Source organism: Mycteria americana, chromosome 3 (genome assembly GCF_035582795.1).
Source record: "Mycteria americana isolate JAX WOST 10 ecotype Jacksonville Zoo and Gardens chromosome 3, USCA_MyAme_1.0, whole genome shotgun sequence".
Taxonomy (NCBI): domain Eukaryota; kingdom Metazoa; phylum Chordata; class Aves; order Ciconiiformes; family Ciconiidae; genus Mycteria; species Mycteria americana.
Genome location: NC_134367.1, coordinates 61,421,077 through 61,439,886, shown reverse-complemented (window position 1 = coordinate 61,439,886; position 18,810 = coordinate 61,421,077). Strand labels below are relative to the sequence as shown.

Here is an 18,810-nt window from a genome sequence, read left to right as displayed (position 1 = left end):
TGAAGGCAAAAGCGCCAAAACTTGGTCCCAAGTGTACAGCCTAGATGTGACATGTACGAGGATGTCAGTTAATGTACTTTGAAAGATTCAGTTAGTGATTCTGTTTTTCTGGGGTTTTTTTGGTGGGTTTTGGTTTGGGGGGTGGTGGTGGTGTTTGTTTTGTTTGTTTCTTTTTTTACTTTACACAAACATCTTTAAATTCAAAGAGGAAAAAAAGCTGTGGATACCATTGTGTATCTATGGAGATGTATTCTGATTTTTTTTACTGATAAACAAACGATCATCACAGAAAAGGCAGTAATGACTGTTCTCTTAAACTTCTGGTTCATTAAACCAAAACACAGAAAAGCTTTGAGGTGTAAAAAACAAGCAAGAAAGTATCAAAAAGAGCATACAAGATAATTTAGGAGTTACGTATCAGTCAGCTCCATAATCCAGGGCAGCATGATCCTTTAGGCCTGGATTCTCACATGAAAACAAATGGGAATTAACACAAGAGGTTTTAGGCTTTGGGTTTCAAAAAACCTTATTTATTATGGCTATTCAGATGTCAGCATTTGGCAGCCAAGTCCCTGTGAGCTCAGTCTACAAGCGCAGAGGGCAAGATTGTTTGAGGTATATTGCTTTGTCCCATGAAAGAGTCTCTCCTTCTCCATGGACTTCAGCTGTTAAGTTTGAGTGATTATGGGTAACATTTGTGGCTACAAATGGTTGCTGGAGAACCTTTCATAGCTCAAAACTGCGTTGATAGATTATATTACGTTTTTACTAGGTTCTAGTGGAAGGGGATAACAAGGCTTTCTGAATTAGGTAGTCCAGGTGACTTACACAAATAGTGCTCCCATCATCCCACAAATGATTCATAGGCAGGAATTATCCTAAACAAGCAGGTGTTAGTCAGGGGCTGGCATTCTGGCAAAATACGTCTAACAAGTATTAATATTTGTAAAATGCATATGTGAAAATTTTCAATTCACACTTTTTAAAAAGAAAGGGGTTATATGCAATCCAAACTACGGTGAATGTCTGGAAGAAATAGAGTCAACACTGAACATTAGCCTTTCTCTTTAATATCAGTGAAATGAAATTATTTTGGGAGTCAACAGTTTTTCACAAAATCACAGAGTGGTTGAGGTTGGAAGGCACCTCTGAGGGTTATCTGGTCCAACCCCACTGCAAGTAGGGCCACCTAGAGCCATTTGCCCAGCTGAGTCCAGACGGCTTCTGAATATCTCCAAGGATGGAGACTCCACAACCTCCCTGGGCAGTCTGTACCAGTGCTTGGTCAACCTCACAGTAAGGAAGTGTTTCCTGATGTTTAGGTGGAACCTCCTGTGTTTCAGTTTTTGTCTGTTGCCTCTGATCCTGTCACTGGGCACCACTGCGAAGAGCCTGGCTCTGTTCTCTTTGGACCCTCCCTTCAGGTATTTATACACATTGATGAGATCCCCCCTTCAGCCGTCTCTTCTCCAGGCTGACCAGTCCCAGCTCTCTCAGCCTTTCCTCATGTAAAGTATGTTTCATTCCCTTCATCATCTTTGTGGTGCTTTGCTGGGCTCTCTCCAGTACGTCCATGTCTCTCTTGTACTGAGGAGCCCAGAACTGGACCCAGCACTCCAGGTATGGCCTCACCAGTGCTGAATAGAGGGGAAGGATCACCTCCCTCAACCCACTGGCAATACTTTGTCATATGCAGCTGAGGACACCATTAGTTGTCTTTGCCACAGGGGCACATTGGTAGCTCATGTTCAACTTCGTGTCCACCAGGACACCTGGTCCTTTTCTGCCAAGCTGCTTTCCAGCTGGGTGGCCCCCAGCATATGCTGGTCCTCAGGTATGTCTTCCTTGCTCGAGACTTTCCTCTTTGTCTCTGGGTCCTTGGATTTCAGAAGGTCGATCTTAATAGCAAAGACTGAGGTGACGAAGGCAATCAGTACCTCAGTCCTTACCATGTCCTGTGTCATCAGGGCCCTTGTCCCATTCAGCAGCAGGCCAACATTTCCCCTAGTCTTCCTTTTGCTACTTACATACTTATAGAAGTCCTTCTTGTTGCCCTTGGCATTCCTTGCCAGATTCAGTTCAGCTTAGTGGATGTTGTGCTAGACAAGACTGAGAGCAAGGAAATGTTTTGACGTCATACCTTCTGTGTCTTTAGATATAAGCTGTTTGTACAGATGGCTGTCATTTTCTGTGTTTGACCAGCACCAACGTGTTATGGTTAATGCAAAAATACAGAGGATAAAATAAGACCATGTACAGAATTTGCGGATAGAACTATTGATATTGCATCTTGAAGTACATTTTGGAGAGAACATGTCAGAGTAATTTCCTACACAAACAGTGCTAGTTTCAGTATTAGTGTAGGCAGGTGCTGATGCAATGAATATCTCCACAGTACTGTTTGACATAACCAGTCCATTGCTTTGAGTGAGTTGCTTTTTCTTTTTTATTAGATTTTTTTTCCTTGGCAGTATTTGATCTGTATTTATTAAATATCTGTTAAACTGTATGTATTAAACTGTCCTCCACTTGTATTGGAACATATTTTGTCTTAACTTCCCTGAGTTAAGACGTGTTGGCCTTATACACTCTGTTCATGGTGACGCAGAGTAGGAGTTACTGCGTATTTTTGCCTTTTTTTGGTGTTCGCTTCCTTCCTGATGCTGTCATAATTTAGGACAACTGGATGTCTTTGGCCACTGAATGCTGCTGTTCTTCAAGCAGGCTGAGTATGAACACTTTTGGAGGAAGTGGCAGAGGGTGATAGGTTCACTTATGTGAGTTTTATTATGGAGGAGCAGAAAAGATCAGGGAGAGGAACGGAAGCAAGGTATCTGTCAGAACCTTGACTGCTGATTATTGGAATTAAAAAGTGGTTTTGAACAGCATCTTTGTCTGGAGCAAGCGAATGCGTGCATATGGATTTGACTTTCTCCATAGGTGCTTCAAATTGTTTCGGTTGCTGTTCTGAAAATAAGCAATTTTAGAAAATTTTTCTCTGATATGGACTGGAAGAAGTTGCTCTAGGAAGCAATACGTAGGATGCAACATAAACCTATGAATTTTTTTTCCTGCTGGAAAGTATTTTCTCAAAGTTTTGGTCTATCACAAAAATAAGCAAGGTATTAAGTACTTCATATTGGTTCTTAGCTTGTCTCTTATGGCTACTGTCCCAGTTTTAGCCTTGAAATGTCATGATTTACAATGCTATCAAGGTTTCTGTTTCCCATGGTTAAAAGTCATGCCGTTGCATGCAGTGTTATTATTTTTAAATCTCAATCATTTAAGAACTTTCACTGTTAAACAAATGTTTTGGTTTATTGAAGATCTTGTGTTTGGAGACTACGTAAGGATGTTTTTTCTTCAACTTCTTCAGTCAGTCAAGAGCAGAGTGCGTTTTTGTAAGACTGTTAAGTATTCCCAGATGATAAACTACTACTGCTCCAGAGCCAGAGCAGCTGTAACTCTTCTGTGTGTGGTGCTTCATCCAGACGTTTTCTAGGCATGAGCCTAGAAACATTTGGCATAAGCAACTTAAGAGAAGTAAGCACAGATAAGTGGAAGGATGTGAGGTTTTTTCCTGGTATTCCTAACTAACATAGGGGTCTCCAGAATCACTGAGTCTGATCTCTAGCTTCCCCTGCATCAGATAACTGTGTCATACAGGCTCTTTCAAGGGTTTATTATGCTTCATCTTCATTATGTGTTTTTCTGCCCTATGTGTGTTGTTTGAGGAGGTAAAACATTGTTATTAACTCTTCTCATGTTTAAATTGTGTAGCTCACCTAAAGCTCACCTACAGTTCTTGCTTACATATAAAGAGACAATTTTAGGGTTAGCGTGTTTTGGTTGTGGTGTGGTGTGTTTTTGTCGTGTCCCCCCGCCCTGCCTGGGATTGAGTAGTGGAGCTAGCTTATTTACAACTAATAAATTCTCCGAAGGATTACACTTGGGGACCCTTGGTAGGCATGTTTTCTGGGTGGTTCCTCACCAGAGAGTTTGAACTTGAAATGAATCTTGGGAGTATAGACTTCCCCATGTTGAGTGGACCTTAAATATGAATTTGGGGATGAGGGAAGGTGTGTATGTCAAGGTTCCCTCTGGGCGACTCTGAGGTGGTCGAAGAATCTGTGAGCTCACCAGCTCTGCCGGTAAGGATACTAGCGAGAAGATAGCCTTAACTCCTTTGGCTTTCAATCTCAGGAGGTGTGTTACTGACGAAAAAAGAAGTAATAGGGTGTTAGCTGACTTGGCAGAATTGAGATCCCAAAGTTTCCACCCAAGTGTTTGATTTGCTGTGCTGGAAATTCTCCTGGGCCCTGTCAGCAGCAAAGGCTGCCTCACAGCATTACTTAAGCATTCAAATGGAAGTAATTATGTTTTCATGATTTCTAAATTACTTCAGCAAAATTATCTATAACTTTCACAAGGGAAATGCTTTTTATTATGTCAACAAAATTTTTATATGTTAGGTAAAAATTTCTTTAGCTGTCCCTTTCTTTCAGCTAGCTTCCATTCAGTATTTCTTTTGTAACATTATACTATTTTCATGTTTATATTAATTTTTAGTTTCTTGGTAATTAAAAACTTTGCTTTAGTATTTTAAAATTACTTTAACACTGCAAAACATTGGATAGAACTAGAAGCTTGTCAGTGAATAGGATTCGTTAGTGTTTTATCTTTTATATAACTGGTCTTGTTCATGGCTTTTCATCTGCAGAAAGTTATTTTACTATGAAACAAACTTGCTCCTGTGTGCTGTTTAATCTTAACCAATTCTAGTATAAGTATGACGTTCAAGTATATCTGGAGTCACCCCGTGCTTTTACAAAAATTAAAGTGAATCAATGAAGGAGATGTGTATGAAGTAGAAAAAATAAATAATTTAAAATGTTCTCTTTTCATATTCTTATGAAAGACTTTAAGGCTTTATATCTGGTGAGGTTAATTAATATAACTCCACTGCCTCTTTTGGTTCCAAGTAATTTATTCTTCATTTGTTTTATTCACAAGTTGAATAGAAATGATGTGGGAAGTGCCAAAAATAGATCAAAATGCACATCATCAGGATTATGCATACTGGAACAGTGACGAAAGAGCACAAAGTTTCCAGTAATTCTGGACTGTAGTTGAAGTTTGGTGTTGGGTTTTGGGTTTTTTTTTTGTGGGTTTTGTTTGTTTGTTTGGGGGTTTTTTGTTTGTTTGTTTTTGGTTTTTGTGGTGATTACAGGTTAGGGCTGTGTTGGAATGTGAAGGTTTGAGTATTTCTTAAGCATTAAACTTCAGCAACTAAATGAGAGTTTAGCAACTCAATGAGACCCCCTTTAGGGGTCTCTGCTGTAATAATTACTACTTTTTCCATTGCATTCAAATACTGTTGAGTATTTAAGCTGTTCACAAACATTTATTTCTGCAGTGATATTAGGTGAAGAGTGAATGTCATCATCTGTGTTTTAAAGCTGGGATGCAAAAACAAAGTACGTGCTATTTTGCAGTGCCTGACACAAAACAGCTAGAATTTCTTTTTTTTCTTCTCTTTTTTTTTTTGCTGTATGTTGCATGTCATATGCTTAATTTTCAACCTTGGAGCCCTTTAGAGGGGTCAGCAAGCATATAGATAAGGGTGATCTGATTGATACAGGCTAGTTAGGTTTCCAAGACACTTGATCATGTCCCTCTATAAAATCTTGTTGTGAAGCTAAGCCACCATCCTATGAGAAGAAAGATACTTCTATAGATAGATAATTGTTTAAGAGGAAAAAGAGAAGGTAGGAATAAATCATCAATATGCCCAGAAGTAGTCACCAAGGCATCCTATAGAGATTTGTGCTTTCATTGTGTTCATAAGGGACCAGAGCGGGGGCCAGAGAACAGTGTGAAGACAAAAGCTTGTAGGTGAAAGCTACTTTGGAATAGCAAGGACAGTATGTGATTGTGAGGACCTGTAGAAGGACCATCACAATATCACCAACTGTGAGTGACTGGGCAGTAAAATGGCACGCACATTTTAGTGTAGATAGAGAGATATAAAATAATGCACACTGCATAAAATCCTTATTTCACACACCGAACGGTGGACTTGGAGCTTGCTGTTGGCACTCTGCAGCAAGATCGTGAGGTTCCTAAAAATGTCGGCTTAGAGCCCAATGATGGTCAAAAAAAGCAAATGAAGTGTTAAGAATGGTTAAGGAAATTCAGTATAAACTAAGATAATGATATTATGCTGTTGTATAAATTATGACTCCCCCACATCTTGATTACTGTGTGCCAGCTCTGCTCTTGTTATCTTCAAAGAATATAGCACAGTTAGAAAGAGCTTTAGAGAAGGATGAGAAGGATAATCAAAGAAAAGGGGATGGTTTCTATACAAGATTGAATAATCTGGGACTCTTAAAATTTGAGACAAAATTACTTGGGGACATATAATAGAGGTCTACAAAGTTGTGAATAATACAGCAGGAAGATTGGGATCAATTTGTCACTGATTTGGGTCATTAAAGGAAGCCAGGTACAAAACAGACAAATGGAAATGGCTCTTAATGCTGTCAGTAGTAAACCCATGGACTTTCGCAAATGATACTTTGTTCACTAGAAGCTTGCATGGTTTTAGGGGGAAAATGGACCAATATATGGACAAGAGATGCATTAGGGATGGCTAAATACGTAGGAGCGTGTCCAGTTCAGAGAGTTCTGACACTGTATCTTCATTTGCATCTGAAGGCAGACACTTCATAAACAAGGGCATGCCATTTTATTTGGAGAAGTAACTAACTATTTGAGTATCACCTTGGAACTGTGTAGAAAATTCAGGGATCAAATCTAATTCCCTTCAGTAGCATTTGAATTACCTGATCTATTCAGCATTTCCCACTCTCATTCATTGCGGTGACGCTGGTACAAACGAGACGGGATAGCTGTCTCCTCAACCCTGCTCTGCGCAAGCCCGATTCATCCCCCGAAAGCAGTCTCTCCTCTCCATTAAAGGAAGCTAGCATCTCACAGAAGTGCACTAGATGAGCATGCAATTTAATTGTAATAAGTGGAAGCACATTTATAGTTGCACAGGCAACTAATGTTTTCTGGCTAGAGTGATAAGCTGAATTATTTTTCAGCTAAAATGAAGGTGTTTAAGCCATTCTCTCTAGGACTGTAAACTGAACAGCAGTGCAGACTAAGTACAGGATTCACTTCCACAATGCTGCTGTCTTATTAGGATAAACCTTCTCTGGTGAAAGGAATAGCTCAACAGTCTGGTTTTTCTCAAGTAGTGTGTGCATATGTGAGGAAAAGAACTACCTCAGGTTCTGGTCTGACTTGTCAGCATTTTAAATTGCTGGTTTCACCTATATATGCAATTCCGTTTTTCCATTTCCCATTTTAAATGTGAACAGATGTTACCAAATTAAAGCCTGATTTTTTAACTGAAATTTTTTAATTTCAGAATTTTTTAACTGAGCTGCACCTTTTGCTATACAGTGTCTATAGTTATGAATGTTTCATAGCTGTATTTATACCAATTATGAATGTAAACAAAAATAATATAGCACTGTATGAAATCTCAGCTCTGTAATATCTCTGTCTTTTTAATCACTTTATTTTTCCTTTACTTACCTCTTAAACATTACTCCCTGTAACATTTTGTAGGCTTCTTGCATTTCCGTATTTCTTGATAGTTTTTGTTTTGTCATGTTGGTTTTTCTTCTTTTCATGGATTTCCATGTCTTAATCTTATTCTTTCCTGTGAACTTCTCTTTTTTTTGATAAATTCCTACTCTTGGAGGGTGGGGATTAATTGAATTAATCTGGAAGAGGTAGAAGAAAATTAATTCCCAGCTCTGTCCCAACAAAGGTAAATTTCTCCCCTCTGCCCCCAGTGTAGGAAGTTATTAACATACAGGGGAAGGACATGCTTCTATGAGGCCAGGCTTCTCTGCGAACTGGATCTAAGTGACTTCCAAATGAATTGATAACAACCCAGTTCAGAGCGAGGTGTAAATTTAGTCCAGTTCTTAACACTGATGCTCAGATTTCTTAAATGAACTTTGAGAAACAAAGTGCTTTCAGAGTTTGTGTATGTGATAGAACTGTATTGTGTTGTAAAGAAATTGGTCTGTCAGAAGTGCTTTAAATATAATATTTATTTATGAGTTGTTTGTCTTCCACACCATACAACCATTTAAAAAAAAAGGAAAAAAAAAAAAAAGAGGATTAATCCAAATTATTAAAGAATTGAAGATACTCATGTTGATGTTCCTTACTGGGAACAAGTGCCAGCTCTCTGAAGATGCCTGAGGAGCTGGTGGACAGTGTCAAATAGTGCTCTGGTCAGAGAGGTCATTGGACAAGGGAGTGAAAGTAGGACCCCCAGACACTAAATTCCTTTCCATCAAGCTCTTGCTGGCCAAGGCAGGAGAAGGAGGCAGAGAATGAAGTGTTTTCTGCAACTTAATTGCATTGGGTTGCAAATAAAATTAAAATAATAAAAAAAGAAAGTGGAGAGAAGTGCAGCCAGAACCTCAGCAAGAACTTGTGGAGAAGTTGGAAGAGGGATTGTAGCCTGCTGCTGTCAAAGTATATGTGCCCCACAGGCTTCCTCTTTCTGCAGTCAAAGCACAAGTTGGGGGACCCTGTGAACCACATCATGAACATGCCCATATCCACCTTTCCTTGGAAGTTTTCCTTATTTTTCCCCCTTTAAGGTTGTGGAATTAGTTCTGAGTATAAACAGGCCACCTGGGGTCCCTGCCTGTTTTGGTGGGAAGATAAATTGCACTTCATGCCTGGGTGGGAGGTAAGGGTGAGGAAATGTAGTGCGTGGAGCATAAGCACACAGAAGTGTTCCTGATGCAGCGTTCAGAGCCAAGTTGCATAAATGCCAGGTATCTTGCTGAAGAGGGTAGTTTTTGTGAATGAGAGGTCCAAAAGGAGCTCTGGAGGTAGATGGGAACTGCTTGCTTCCAGGACTCCCTTGAGACTGAAGAGTGCAGTGGTCATTACTTCCTAGCAAGGTGCCATGCGGATCCCCCAGTAAGAAGACCTGAGAAAGGTGTTTGATGGGGACAGCATTCTCCCACTCACCTGCAGGGTACGTTGGGTTGTTAATCCATTGCCTTTGGTGCTCCCTTACATTGTTCCCAAGAATGAGAGATGTAAACTACTTGAAAAGATTATGGATAGAGCAGTTGATTTGTCTAAGCCTGTCTTGCACAGAAGACCCCAACAGATACTTATTTTGGGCAATCACGACTGCCAGTTTATATCCTATCACTTGACTCAATCTTTACTGGTTTGCTTTCCTCTTTAATTTCTTCCTTTTAATTTAGACATTCATGCTTTGTCCTTTATTTTTTTCCTTCCAATTATTTTCCTTTTACTTTCACCATATTCTACTTTTTTTTTCTTTTTTCGTCCATACAAGGAAACATGAATCTTGTCAATAAATTTGTTATCGTCAGTTGGCGTTGTTTTGCTACATCTGTAGTAAAAGACAGCTCTGTGCTCTGGAGCAATTCAACAGCAATTTTTTGTTGTTACTGCCCGTTTGGGGTAGGACAAGAAGTTGGACGTGAAGACGGTCTCTTCTTTTCCTTCATGCACAGCAATTTCCCCATTGCCTAGCAAGAATGAAGAATGAAGTTAATGACTACTACATAAATCTCATCCTACAGCTGTTCTTTTCATTGCCACTGGGGAGTGCTGCACTATTTCTGTGCTGCTGCGTGTTTTCCTGTGCAATTACGCTGCAGAAGGTTACAGGAGACTGTGGACTATACTGCGACCCCCGACAAGAATATAAATTTTGTTAAAATTGGTTGATCAGTTGTGTGCTGTGATGTCGAACCTGTCTGAAAGTAATGGCATTTTTTCAGAATTGAATCATGTTTATACATTTAGTGGAGTGAAAGCAGTATGCCGTTAATTGAGGTAATAAAAATGCTTTTCTGGTGTGCCATAAGCAGCGAATCCAAAGCAAGTCATGTATATGAACGGTATGGAACTGCAGTACATTGAGTAATAAATATTCCATTCAGTCGTCAAACCTTGTAGGAACTTCAACTAAATGAAAAAGGCAATGTGTCTTATATCTACACGCTTGCCACTGTGGGAATTCTGTAGAAATGAGTGTTGTAAACATTTTTTCTTTCATTTTGACAGGTAATATTTGAAGCTGAAGTCTCAGATGGGAGAAATGGCTACATTGCCATTGATGACATCCAGGTTCTGAGTTACCCTTGTGGTAAGTAATGATTAAGGGCTGCATTTTTCTCTGTCTTTTCAGGACATATTTGATATTGCTGTAGACTGCTGAGTTTTCATCACTTGATCACTGATGTTCTTCGTTCTTTCAAATAGTATTTTTGTTGCAGCTTCCAGGGGAAAATGTAGTGTTGCAATAGTGATTTACCTGGGTAAAATCTTTGTCTGCCAGAAGTAAAGTATACAGGAATACAAAAGCAGACATTCTTCAGTGTCTTTTTAGCCATACCATAGTAGGTGTGCATAATCAAACTGGGTTTTAATGTTAATGTGTATACTCACTGATGAAATAAAACTGAATTGGCAGATGCATGTAGGAGTTTTATCAGATTTCATGCCCTTGTTCCCCCCCCCCCCCCCCCCCCTCCCCCCGCAACAGACACATTAAAAAAAAAAAAGGCTTCTGGCTATTGAACTACTGAAGGATTGAGTTTTGTTGTTTTGTGTTTGTGGACAGACTTCAGGCGTTTATGTTTGCCTTTCCCTGCTTAATCCTGGGGAAGAATTACACACGTGCAAACACAAGTTATGATAATGAGAATATTCTACAAATAAAAAATTGTGAGGAAGAAATTATTACTGTGCATTTCTGTCACTTGTTGTCACATTTTTTTGGTAACTTGGTCCTGTTCAACTCTTCGGATCTTCCCCTAGAACATCACCTTTCTAAAATGTGATTTCATTGTAATGTACCCATAGCTGATAATTTAATTGCTTTCTGAAATGATCAAGATATAACAACCCCCTGTCCCAAATTTGCAAAATTATGCCAAATAATAAAGTTGCAATGGCAACCTCACATTTTGTTTTATTCTACCCCAAACCTGTTAAGAGCATACCTCTCAGGGGCTACCAAGCTTACAGGGTATTTGAGTGAGTTACCTCTTTATATTTCAGCCAGCACAGCTATCTGATGTCTGTACTCAGCAAAGCTCTGCTCCGATTCAGTATCTGGCTTTCTTTTGTTGTTGTTGTTGGTTTGGTTTGGTTTTTGTTTGTTTGCTGTGGGTTTTTTTTTTTTTTTGGTCGTGTGTGGGTTTTTTTTTTTAAGTGCCAAAACAAAAGGCACTTGGTTACAGCCATGATGGCAGATTATCAGCATGATACAGTATTTAGATAAACTCTTTTTTGTTACTGATGTTTAAACCCTGTTTGTTCCAATTTGCTCTTTTTTCCTGTGTGTTGTTTTTTTTTTTTTTTTTCAGTAAACACAGAAATAACAGTTCAGCTACTGTTTTCATTAGTAGTTCTTGAGAAAGGGATGGGAGAGAGCTGTGTAATATACCCATTCCTCAAATGTGTCTGTTGGCTTTCTTACATCTAATAAATCCTTCAGGTGGTTGTGCCACTGAGCTTTCCTAGGGGCTTTGTCAGTGTGGGAAATAGATGTGTCAGCTCCTGAAATACTATATTCAGTGGCACAAATGATTTCATTAAGTAAAACAACAGAGCTCTGAGTTACATTGCAAATTATCTGAATAGTATGTCTCTATTTGCCTGAGCAGTATCCTGCTAATTGGGTTTTTCTCAGTATGATGGGTTTCATACAATTGAAAGTGTTTGGGATAATTTTTGTAAAGTGCTGCTGACATTTTGGCATTTGATCTTCTTCTCTTGGCTTTGATTCTTAAAAGACTTTATTATAACTCATGTATAACATAGTTAGTAGAATCACCGGGGAGAAGGGAAAGGACTGAAAGCACTCTTTCTTCTTGAACAGAGATGAAACAATTTTCTCTCTTCTGTTTCTGTGTTTTAGCCAAAGGTTGTTACAGTATGCATCTTCGGGGAGACAATAATGTTGCTGGCACCTTTTTTAGCAATAAGCGTTATTTGTAATTTTTGTTTTCCCCCTCTGCAGATAAATCTCCACATTTCTTGAGGCTGGGGGATGTAGAGGTCAATGCAGGGCAGAATGCTACATTTCAATGCATTGCTACGGGGAGAGATGCAGTGAATAACAAGTTATGGCTCCAGGTAAGGCCAACTCATGCAAGTCTATTTGGCTAGAGGACAAGCTGCTTTCTGGAGGTGAAATATTTAAATTCCTAAGCCTTTTTTTCTTCTGCATGTAAAATATTTAGTTTAAATAGATTTTTTTTTTTTCTCTGTTAAATGGAGAAACTTGTAACCACTTTTGTAATGTTAAAAAACTTGGATTAAAAATTAGAACAACTGGTGTGGACAGTGGAGAAGGGTTGGTCCTTAAGGCATTGTGGGCCTTCTTGTAAATCAGCTCCTCTGTACCAAAATTTGTTATCATTAAATGCAGATAATTGGCATTTGGGATCTAGTAAAACACAGATGTAACACAGCTGTCATAAATTTTGAGGATTATTGTATCATTTAAATTACAACTAATTCTTTGTCCAAGCAGGTGGCTGGAGGGTTGTGACTGTGCTTCTGTGTGCACATCAGTGTTACTCAGCAGCATATTTAATGGGACAACATAAAAGGACTGTTGCATGTCCTTGTTCTCTGTCTCCATAATAGGAGGGACTTCAACTTTTATCTTTGTGTAACTGTGAGTAGTATGTATCTTAGAATCTAAGAGATGACTAAAACCAGAAAATAACCCTTCTCACTAAAAAACAAGAAAAAAGAAGAAACGAACACCACCATCCCCCCAAAACAACAGCTTTGCTTTGTGGTGTGGGGATAGGGTTACGTACAGTTAAGACCACTGGTTAAGTAGAAGGATGGCAAAGTTTCACAGTTGCTCCTTAAAAAAATAAAATTTTGCCACTTAATAAGGATTAAAAAATCGCTTTAGTTTTATGTGTACCTTTATGTGTATGCTTTAGTTTATACATAAACCTTAAGCGCCAACACTCCTTTAGAATGGTTTCTAAATGTGGCCTTTAAAACTGTAATTTTTTAAAATGTGTATTTCTGTATACTTTCAGAACTGTAAAGTATATACTTTTTGGGAAACATTGTGCTTTGACTATAATCAGAACTTTAGTTTTTGGCAGGAGTTGTACTTTGAAATGAACTATAATTGGTTACTTCAATATGTTTGATTTTTCTTTTAATAGAGAGTGGAGCTGACAAACTTTGAGTAACAGTTGCTTATAGGCGTGTGATAAAATTTTAAAGAGGTTTTTTTTAATAGATAGAATGAGATTAGGAAAAAATCCAATATGCAAAAGGTATTACTGGACAAATATGCCACAACGTTAAAAAAGGAACACAAATCTAGCAGTAACTGCATTGCATTTAGTGAAAAGGTATCATAGCAGTAGGAATGCTTTGTACTCTATGTCTTTGAGTAGTAACTTGTTTAAATTGAGCAAACATATAATGCATTCATTGAGGAAGAGGATTTTGATTTCAGAGACTTGCCAAATAGAGCACACAAAATGAAATTGAGCTGAGTTTTGCTATATCAAAGGTAGGCCTATAGCAATAGGAGCATGCCAGCAAACCCATGGAGTACCACCTTCAGTTGATCGTGGGTCAGAAAGGCCCAATGGACACAGCCAGCTGGAAATCTTCCCTATCGCTCACTCCTTGGAGTCAGATAATTCTGAGAGATTATCCTTTCTAACTTTCACTCCCCTGAGAAGCCCGATTAGCAGCCAGAACAACTCAGAAAACATATGTTTTGTCCCTCCATATACTTCATAGGTGTTTTTTGTTTGTGTGGTTTTGGTGGTTGGTGGGTGGAGGGGTTTTTTGTTTTGTTTTTGGGTGTTTTTTTTTTTTTTTTTGTAGTATGTGTGTGTGTGGATCACAGATGTGGTAATTTCTCACAGTTCAAAAGATAAGGTGCCTTTGAGGTTATAAGTCTGCTTGCTTGTGCTTATGAAGTGCTTTGATATTCTGGAAGATACGTTGCTACTAAAATTATAACTTGAACTTCTGTTCCCCTTCTTGCTTTTCCCTTAAACAATGCCAAATTTTCACCAATTCAAAGGTGACCTGTTTTTTAATTCCTCCCTCATCATTCTACCTCTCCATCCTACTTACCCAACGTAAGCGTGAATCAGCAACTTTCGCTCTCTGAATTCTCTTATTTAGATAACACAGCAAGTTACTGCTGTTGTGCACAGGTAATAGTGAATTTACACCTTTTCCTTAAAACCTGGGGTGGATATGTACAGGCCTTTTGGGACTACAGAGTGTAACTTGGAAAAGGTTCGCTTTAACCTTTGACCAAACCAGAGATTCATAAAGCCTGAATACCCAGAAAGACGAACCAGCAGATCAAATCAAATGCCTAAGTAATTGTTTTTGAGAGCCCTGAGCTGAACCATTCCAGGAATGTATTTTTCTCATAACAAGAAAGGCCATTGGGGGGGGGGGGGAAGTGCAAAAATAAAAAATGGAGGAGGGGGTGGTGGGGAAGAAGACACTTTCCAAGTGCACTGTGTTAGAGAAAATAGCTTTTGGTTATGTCCTTATTGAAGGAGAAAACATATTTCCTTGGAAGAAAAAAGAAAAAGCAGCAAACAATTTGCTTTTAAAACAAATTCTTTGATAAGTAGAGATCCAAGGTGCAATCTGGGACATTAGGGCTTTTTGTATCTGAAATGATCTAAGATCTCATTTACTTGCATTGAAGTAATAGAGATGTGCAGGCACAGATTTTGTTACAGACTCTACCAGTGCTCTCTGGCTCTCCCAGCCCTCTGTTTTGGAGAGGTGCTAAAGTAAATTCAGCAGCAGGAGAAAAAAACTGTAGCTGCCCTGCTCTGTGTTGAGAGTCAGTTCGTGCTGTCCCTGGGTGCAATCCCACAACTGCTTCAGCCAGGCTCAGTCTGAGCTGCTGCAGTCTCGGCTTCACCCTCCTCATCCTTCTGTGCACTGACGCTGGAGCTTTTGGAGCTTGCCATTAAGTCAGTTCAGGAAAGTGATCTGGCTGAAAAAGATTTGGGGCCAAATTGGATTTTTGTTGTTCTTGGGGGTGGGGAGAACTGTTTATTTTGTTTGGTGTTTTTTGTTAGTTTTATGGGTTTTTTTAGCTTCATTCATGTCTGAATTACCTATATAAATAGTGCCAGCAGGTGGAAGAAGATGGGGATGTTTGGTTAGAAGGAAGGAAGAGGGGAGCATTATAACAACCTGAACTGAAGTAAAAGTGGATCTCGGTAGCATGTCTCATAGTAGTGTCCTATGTAAACTTTAATTTTTTTTTTTTAAATTTATTTTTTATTTTTAGTTATTGGGGAAAAAGATCTGATCATATACTAGATGATCTATGTGCGTGCATGTTTCCATGCTTATGTTTTTCTCAGTTTATATATAATGAAGTGCACATACCTTTCTCTGTCTGAAAATAAAAACGGATAAAAATAGGCACAGCATTTCAATACACTGCTTCCTGGGTGTTTACTGCTGTGATGACAGTCTTTTCATCAACTCCTTTTTCTATAAATGTACGTCTGTAAACATTTCAGACAAATAGGAATTAACATTGAACTGAACTTCTCCTGACTTTCGTGGCTGTAGATTCTGCTTTTGTTTTTGGATTGTATCTGGTCTCTTGTCCCCTTTCATACCCCTTCCCTCCCACCCCTGCATTTTGCAGCCCCACTGGACCAAGGTCTGGGACAGTCAGAGCTCTGGCATTGAAATATAAGTGGTAAAGATAACAGAAGTCTTTAAAAGTTGCAGCTGCATTAATACGAAACAAATATTTGCACAGATAAAGAGATTTAGCTGGTTGAACAAGATGATCTGAAACACACCTTTTGTGACAGTGTGAGTAGTAGGTGTGGGAGCAGGACAGAAATGCAGCTCTCAAATTTTTTTGTCTTCACCTTTTCAACTTAATCTACTGTTGAATCTTATGGTTGTGAGCTGAGGGATTCTCTTTATGACCTGCAATTATTAGCAAATTCTGAAAGAGTTTCAAAGTCCTTAGTTTTTGTTTAAAGTGAGCATTGATGTTGTTTCTGAAATACATTCAGTCTTGGTGTGTATTATCTTTTTTGCCTGCCATCCCCTTCTGAATGTGATGCTGTGGGTTTTTTTCCTCAGTATTTTGCCCCTCCTCTTAAAAATTTCCACTGTAATATGTCACACACCAACAGCTGTAGTTTGGTGCCACTGTACATGCTGAGGCAGTTGCGTTGTGTGATAGGAGTCCCAAACCCAAGGCGGTAACCTAGCTTTTCCACCTGTTATGCTTTGGTATGCTCTGTCTTAGACGCTTCAGGAGTTAGCAGAAGTTCTTGCTGAAAAATTCTTTCCTGTAGGAGGTGAACATAAGTGTGTGTGCGTAATCTTAAAAGATTGAATATAGCATGTATAGACATCATAACTGATCAGTTGTTGCCCACTTGGGCTGATTTTCTTTTTTCTAAAGCCTATGAATTGTCTTTCTTTGAAAAGACACTTAAAGAATAAGGATTCTTTCATTTATTAACATTTGATGCACCTTGCTGCTTTGCTTACATTGATTTGCTGAATTAGTATATATAGGGCCACCTCTGTATTCTGTCCACCCCCCCTCCCCGCCCCCCAGTGAAATGCCATGCATTCCAGTGGAGTTATACCAATAAATAACCTTGCAAACAAGAGTCACTTCACGTTAATCCTGTGCTTGGGGTGCGTATGTGTTAAGTATCAAATATTAAAAGAATAGCGCACACAGGGCATTCTGAGCATGAAAATGCAGGGATTGGGTGGGGTGTGATGAGGGAGCTGTTAGCCCATTTGGTTTGGAGATTTCTGTGTGGAGAAAGATTCCAAGGTTTTAAGCTTCGTTTCTTTACTAAGACAGTGGCGAAATAGAATCGGCTGAAAAGATTAAATAACATTTGGGTACACAAAGAGAAGAGTCTGGAAAGCAGTGTACGTATTGTCCAGCATTTGTTCTGTGGATCTAATTGGGATATCAGAGCAATAGGGTTTTTTGCATAATCGGGCTGTGTTTAACGGCTTCCTGAGCTGGGAACAATTGTGGCTCCCAGAAGCCCAATACGATTTTCAGTGTCTTATCGATGTCCGGTTTAACTGGACACTCGCACAGTGCAGAGAATAGAGCTTTTTGCTAGAACATCTGTTAAACCATATGTCTTGGCACCTGGTTCAGATGGCGATAACTGCGGCACTAATGAGTCCATCCATCATTGCTGAGCTTTGCATTAACATAGCATTGGATTAGGGAAAGCGGCTTGTTCTGGCTTTGCAGTCGGATGTGTTTTGCCACGGTCTGCGGTGATACCATTTGCTTTGGCGAATCTGAAATTCAAAGGGGGTACTGCATGCGTTTAAAAGTTTAATATGTGCATGGTAATCCTGTGCAGATTGCCATCAGAGTGGTGGCGAGCGGGCCAATCTGTCAGCAGTAGCTCTGGGTGCTGGCTAACCGCCCCTCCACTTGGGCTGCCAAGGCTGGCAAGGCAGCCCTGCTCTCGCCCGTGGAGAGGCTCATCAGCGTTAATGCGGTCTGATGCAGCCCCTCTCTCCACCAGAGGAAAATGTCGTTCCTTGTGGAATAACAGATAATTAAAGCAATTGCCTGAGAGTAATAATTGAAAAAGTGAAATTAAAAAGCATTATGGAAAATAAAATGCAAATTGCTGTAAAAACAATGGAGTTGGGCTGACCTCCCAGCGGTACCAACTGTTACTGGAAGATGAACGAGCATCTCTGTGGTTGTCTGTTTGGGCTCAAACAACTGGCCCCCTTTCTTGAGGAAACTGCCATAACCCTTAATGCCCTGTTGACTAGCATCTTGGGTTTTAGTGCTGGTTGCCACAGAATGTGATTTGATATTTAGCATTTGTTTTTCTTGCTATATGCTGCGTATGCGTATTCTTTAATGAGTCTTTGGACTGGGCACATACAGATGGTATCCTGTGATGATGCATTTGGGCACATCATTGTGCAGGACCAATATAGTATTTCAGGAATTTAGACTGGAGAATGTCGATGAGAACCCTTGCCTCTAGCAGGGGGTTGAGGGACACAACATTGACTGTTTTGCTTTGTTTTTTGAAAGGACAGTATTTTCTCTCAGAGGAAAGCGGTTGTGCCATATAATTCCTCCCTTCCCACTGTATCCAGAAGGTGAAGGCATGGATCAGTATTCAACGGGAGGGTTTGAAAATGGGCTGTGGGCCTTTGGGGTAAACCATTTAGATGCAGGCAAGTGGTCTCAAAAAAAGTCTATAATAGGAGGGTCATGTCCAATTTAACTTTGTTTCATGTAGTTTGCATGAGTTTACTTCTTTGAATTTTTCATAGTTTACTAATGTAACTTTGCATTTTGAGATCCCATTGCATTTTCATACAGGTAATTAACTGATTAAGGTGGTGTTTCTTTAGTTTGATGATGAAACATTTGCTGTTACAGTGCACCTGCCTATTCACCATTTTCAAACGTTTGAAGAATGTCTTTTGTTAGTTTGCACAGGTGTTACAACCCCTGAAAGTTAAGGGGAAGCGAGTACACTCTGGATGTTAGAGAACCATTGTTGTTTTGCTTTTTCTTTTGTGGGGCCTAAAGGAAGTTCAGAGAAGGGGTCTTGTTAGTGCCTGCAGGGTTTCAGCTGGGGAACTGTGACAGAGATTTTTGGTCCCCTTTTTGCTGCTAGTTAA

At 39.4% G+C, this 18,810-nt stretch overlaps 1 protein-coding gene across 4 annotated transcripts in view; it reads left to right on the top strand.

The window, feature by feature from the left end:
• PTPRK (protein tyrosine phosphatase receptor type K) overlaps positions 1-18,810 on the top strand; it is a 417,933-nt gene that overhangs the window by 179,260 nt on the left and 219,863 nt on the right. For all 4 annotated transcript variants that reach the window (XM_075498722.1, XM_075498720.1, XM_075498719.1 and 1 more), the window contains exons 4-5: positions 10,156-10,237; positions 12,119-12,234. In XM_075498722.1, the coding sequence (XP_075354837.1) occupies positions 10,156-10,237; positions 12,119-12,234 (198 nt within the window). The remainder of the gene's footprint in view (positions 1-10,155; positions 10,238-12,118; positions 12,235-18,810) is intronic.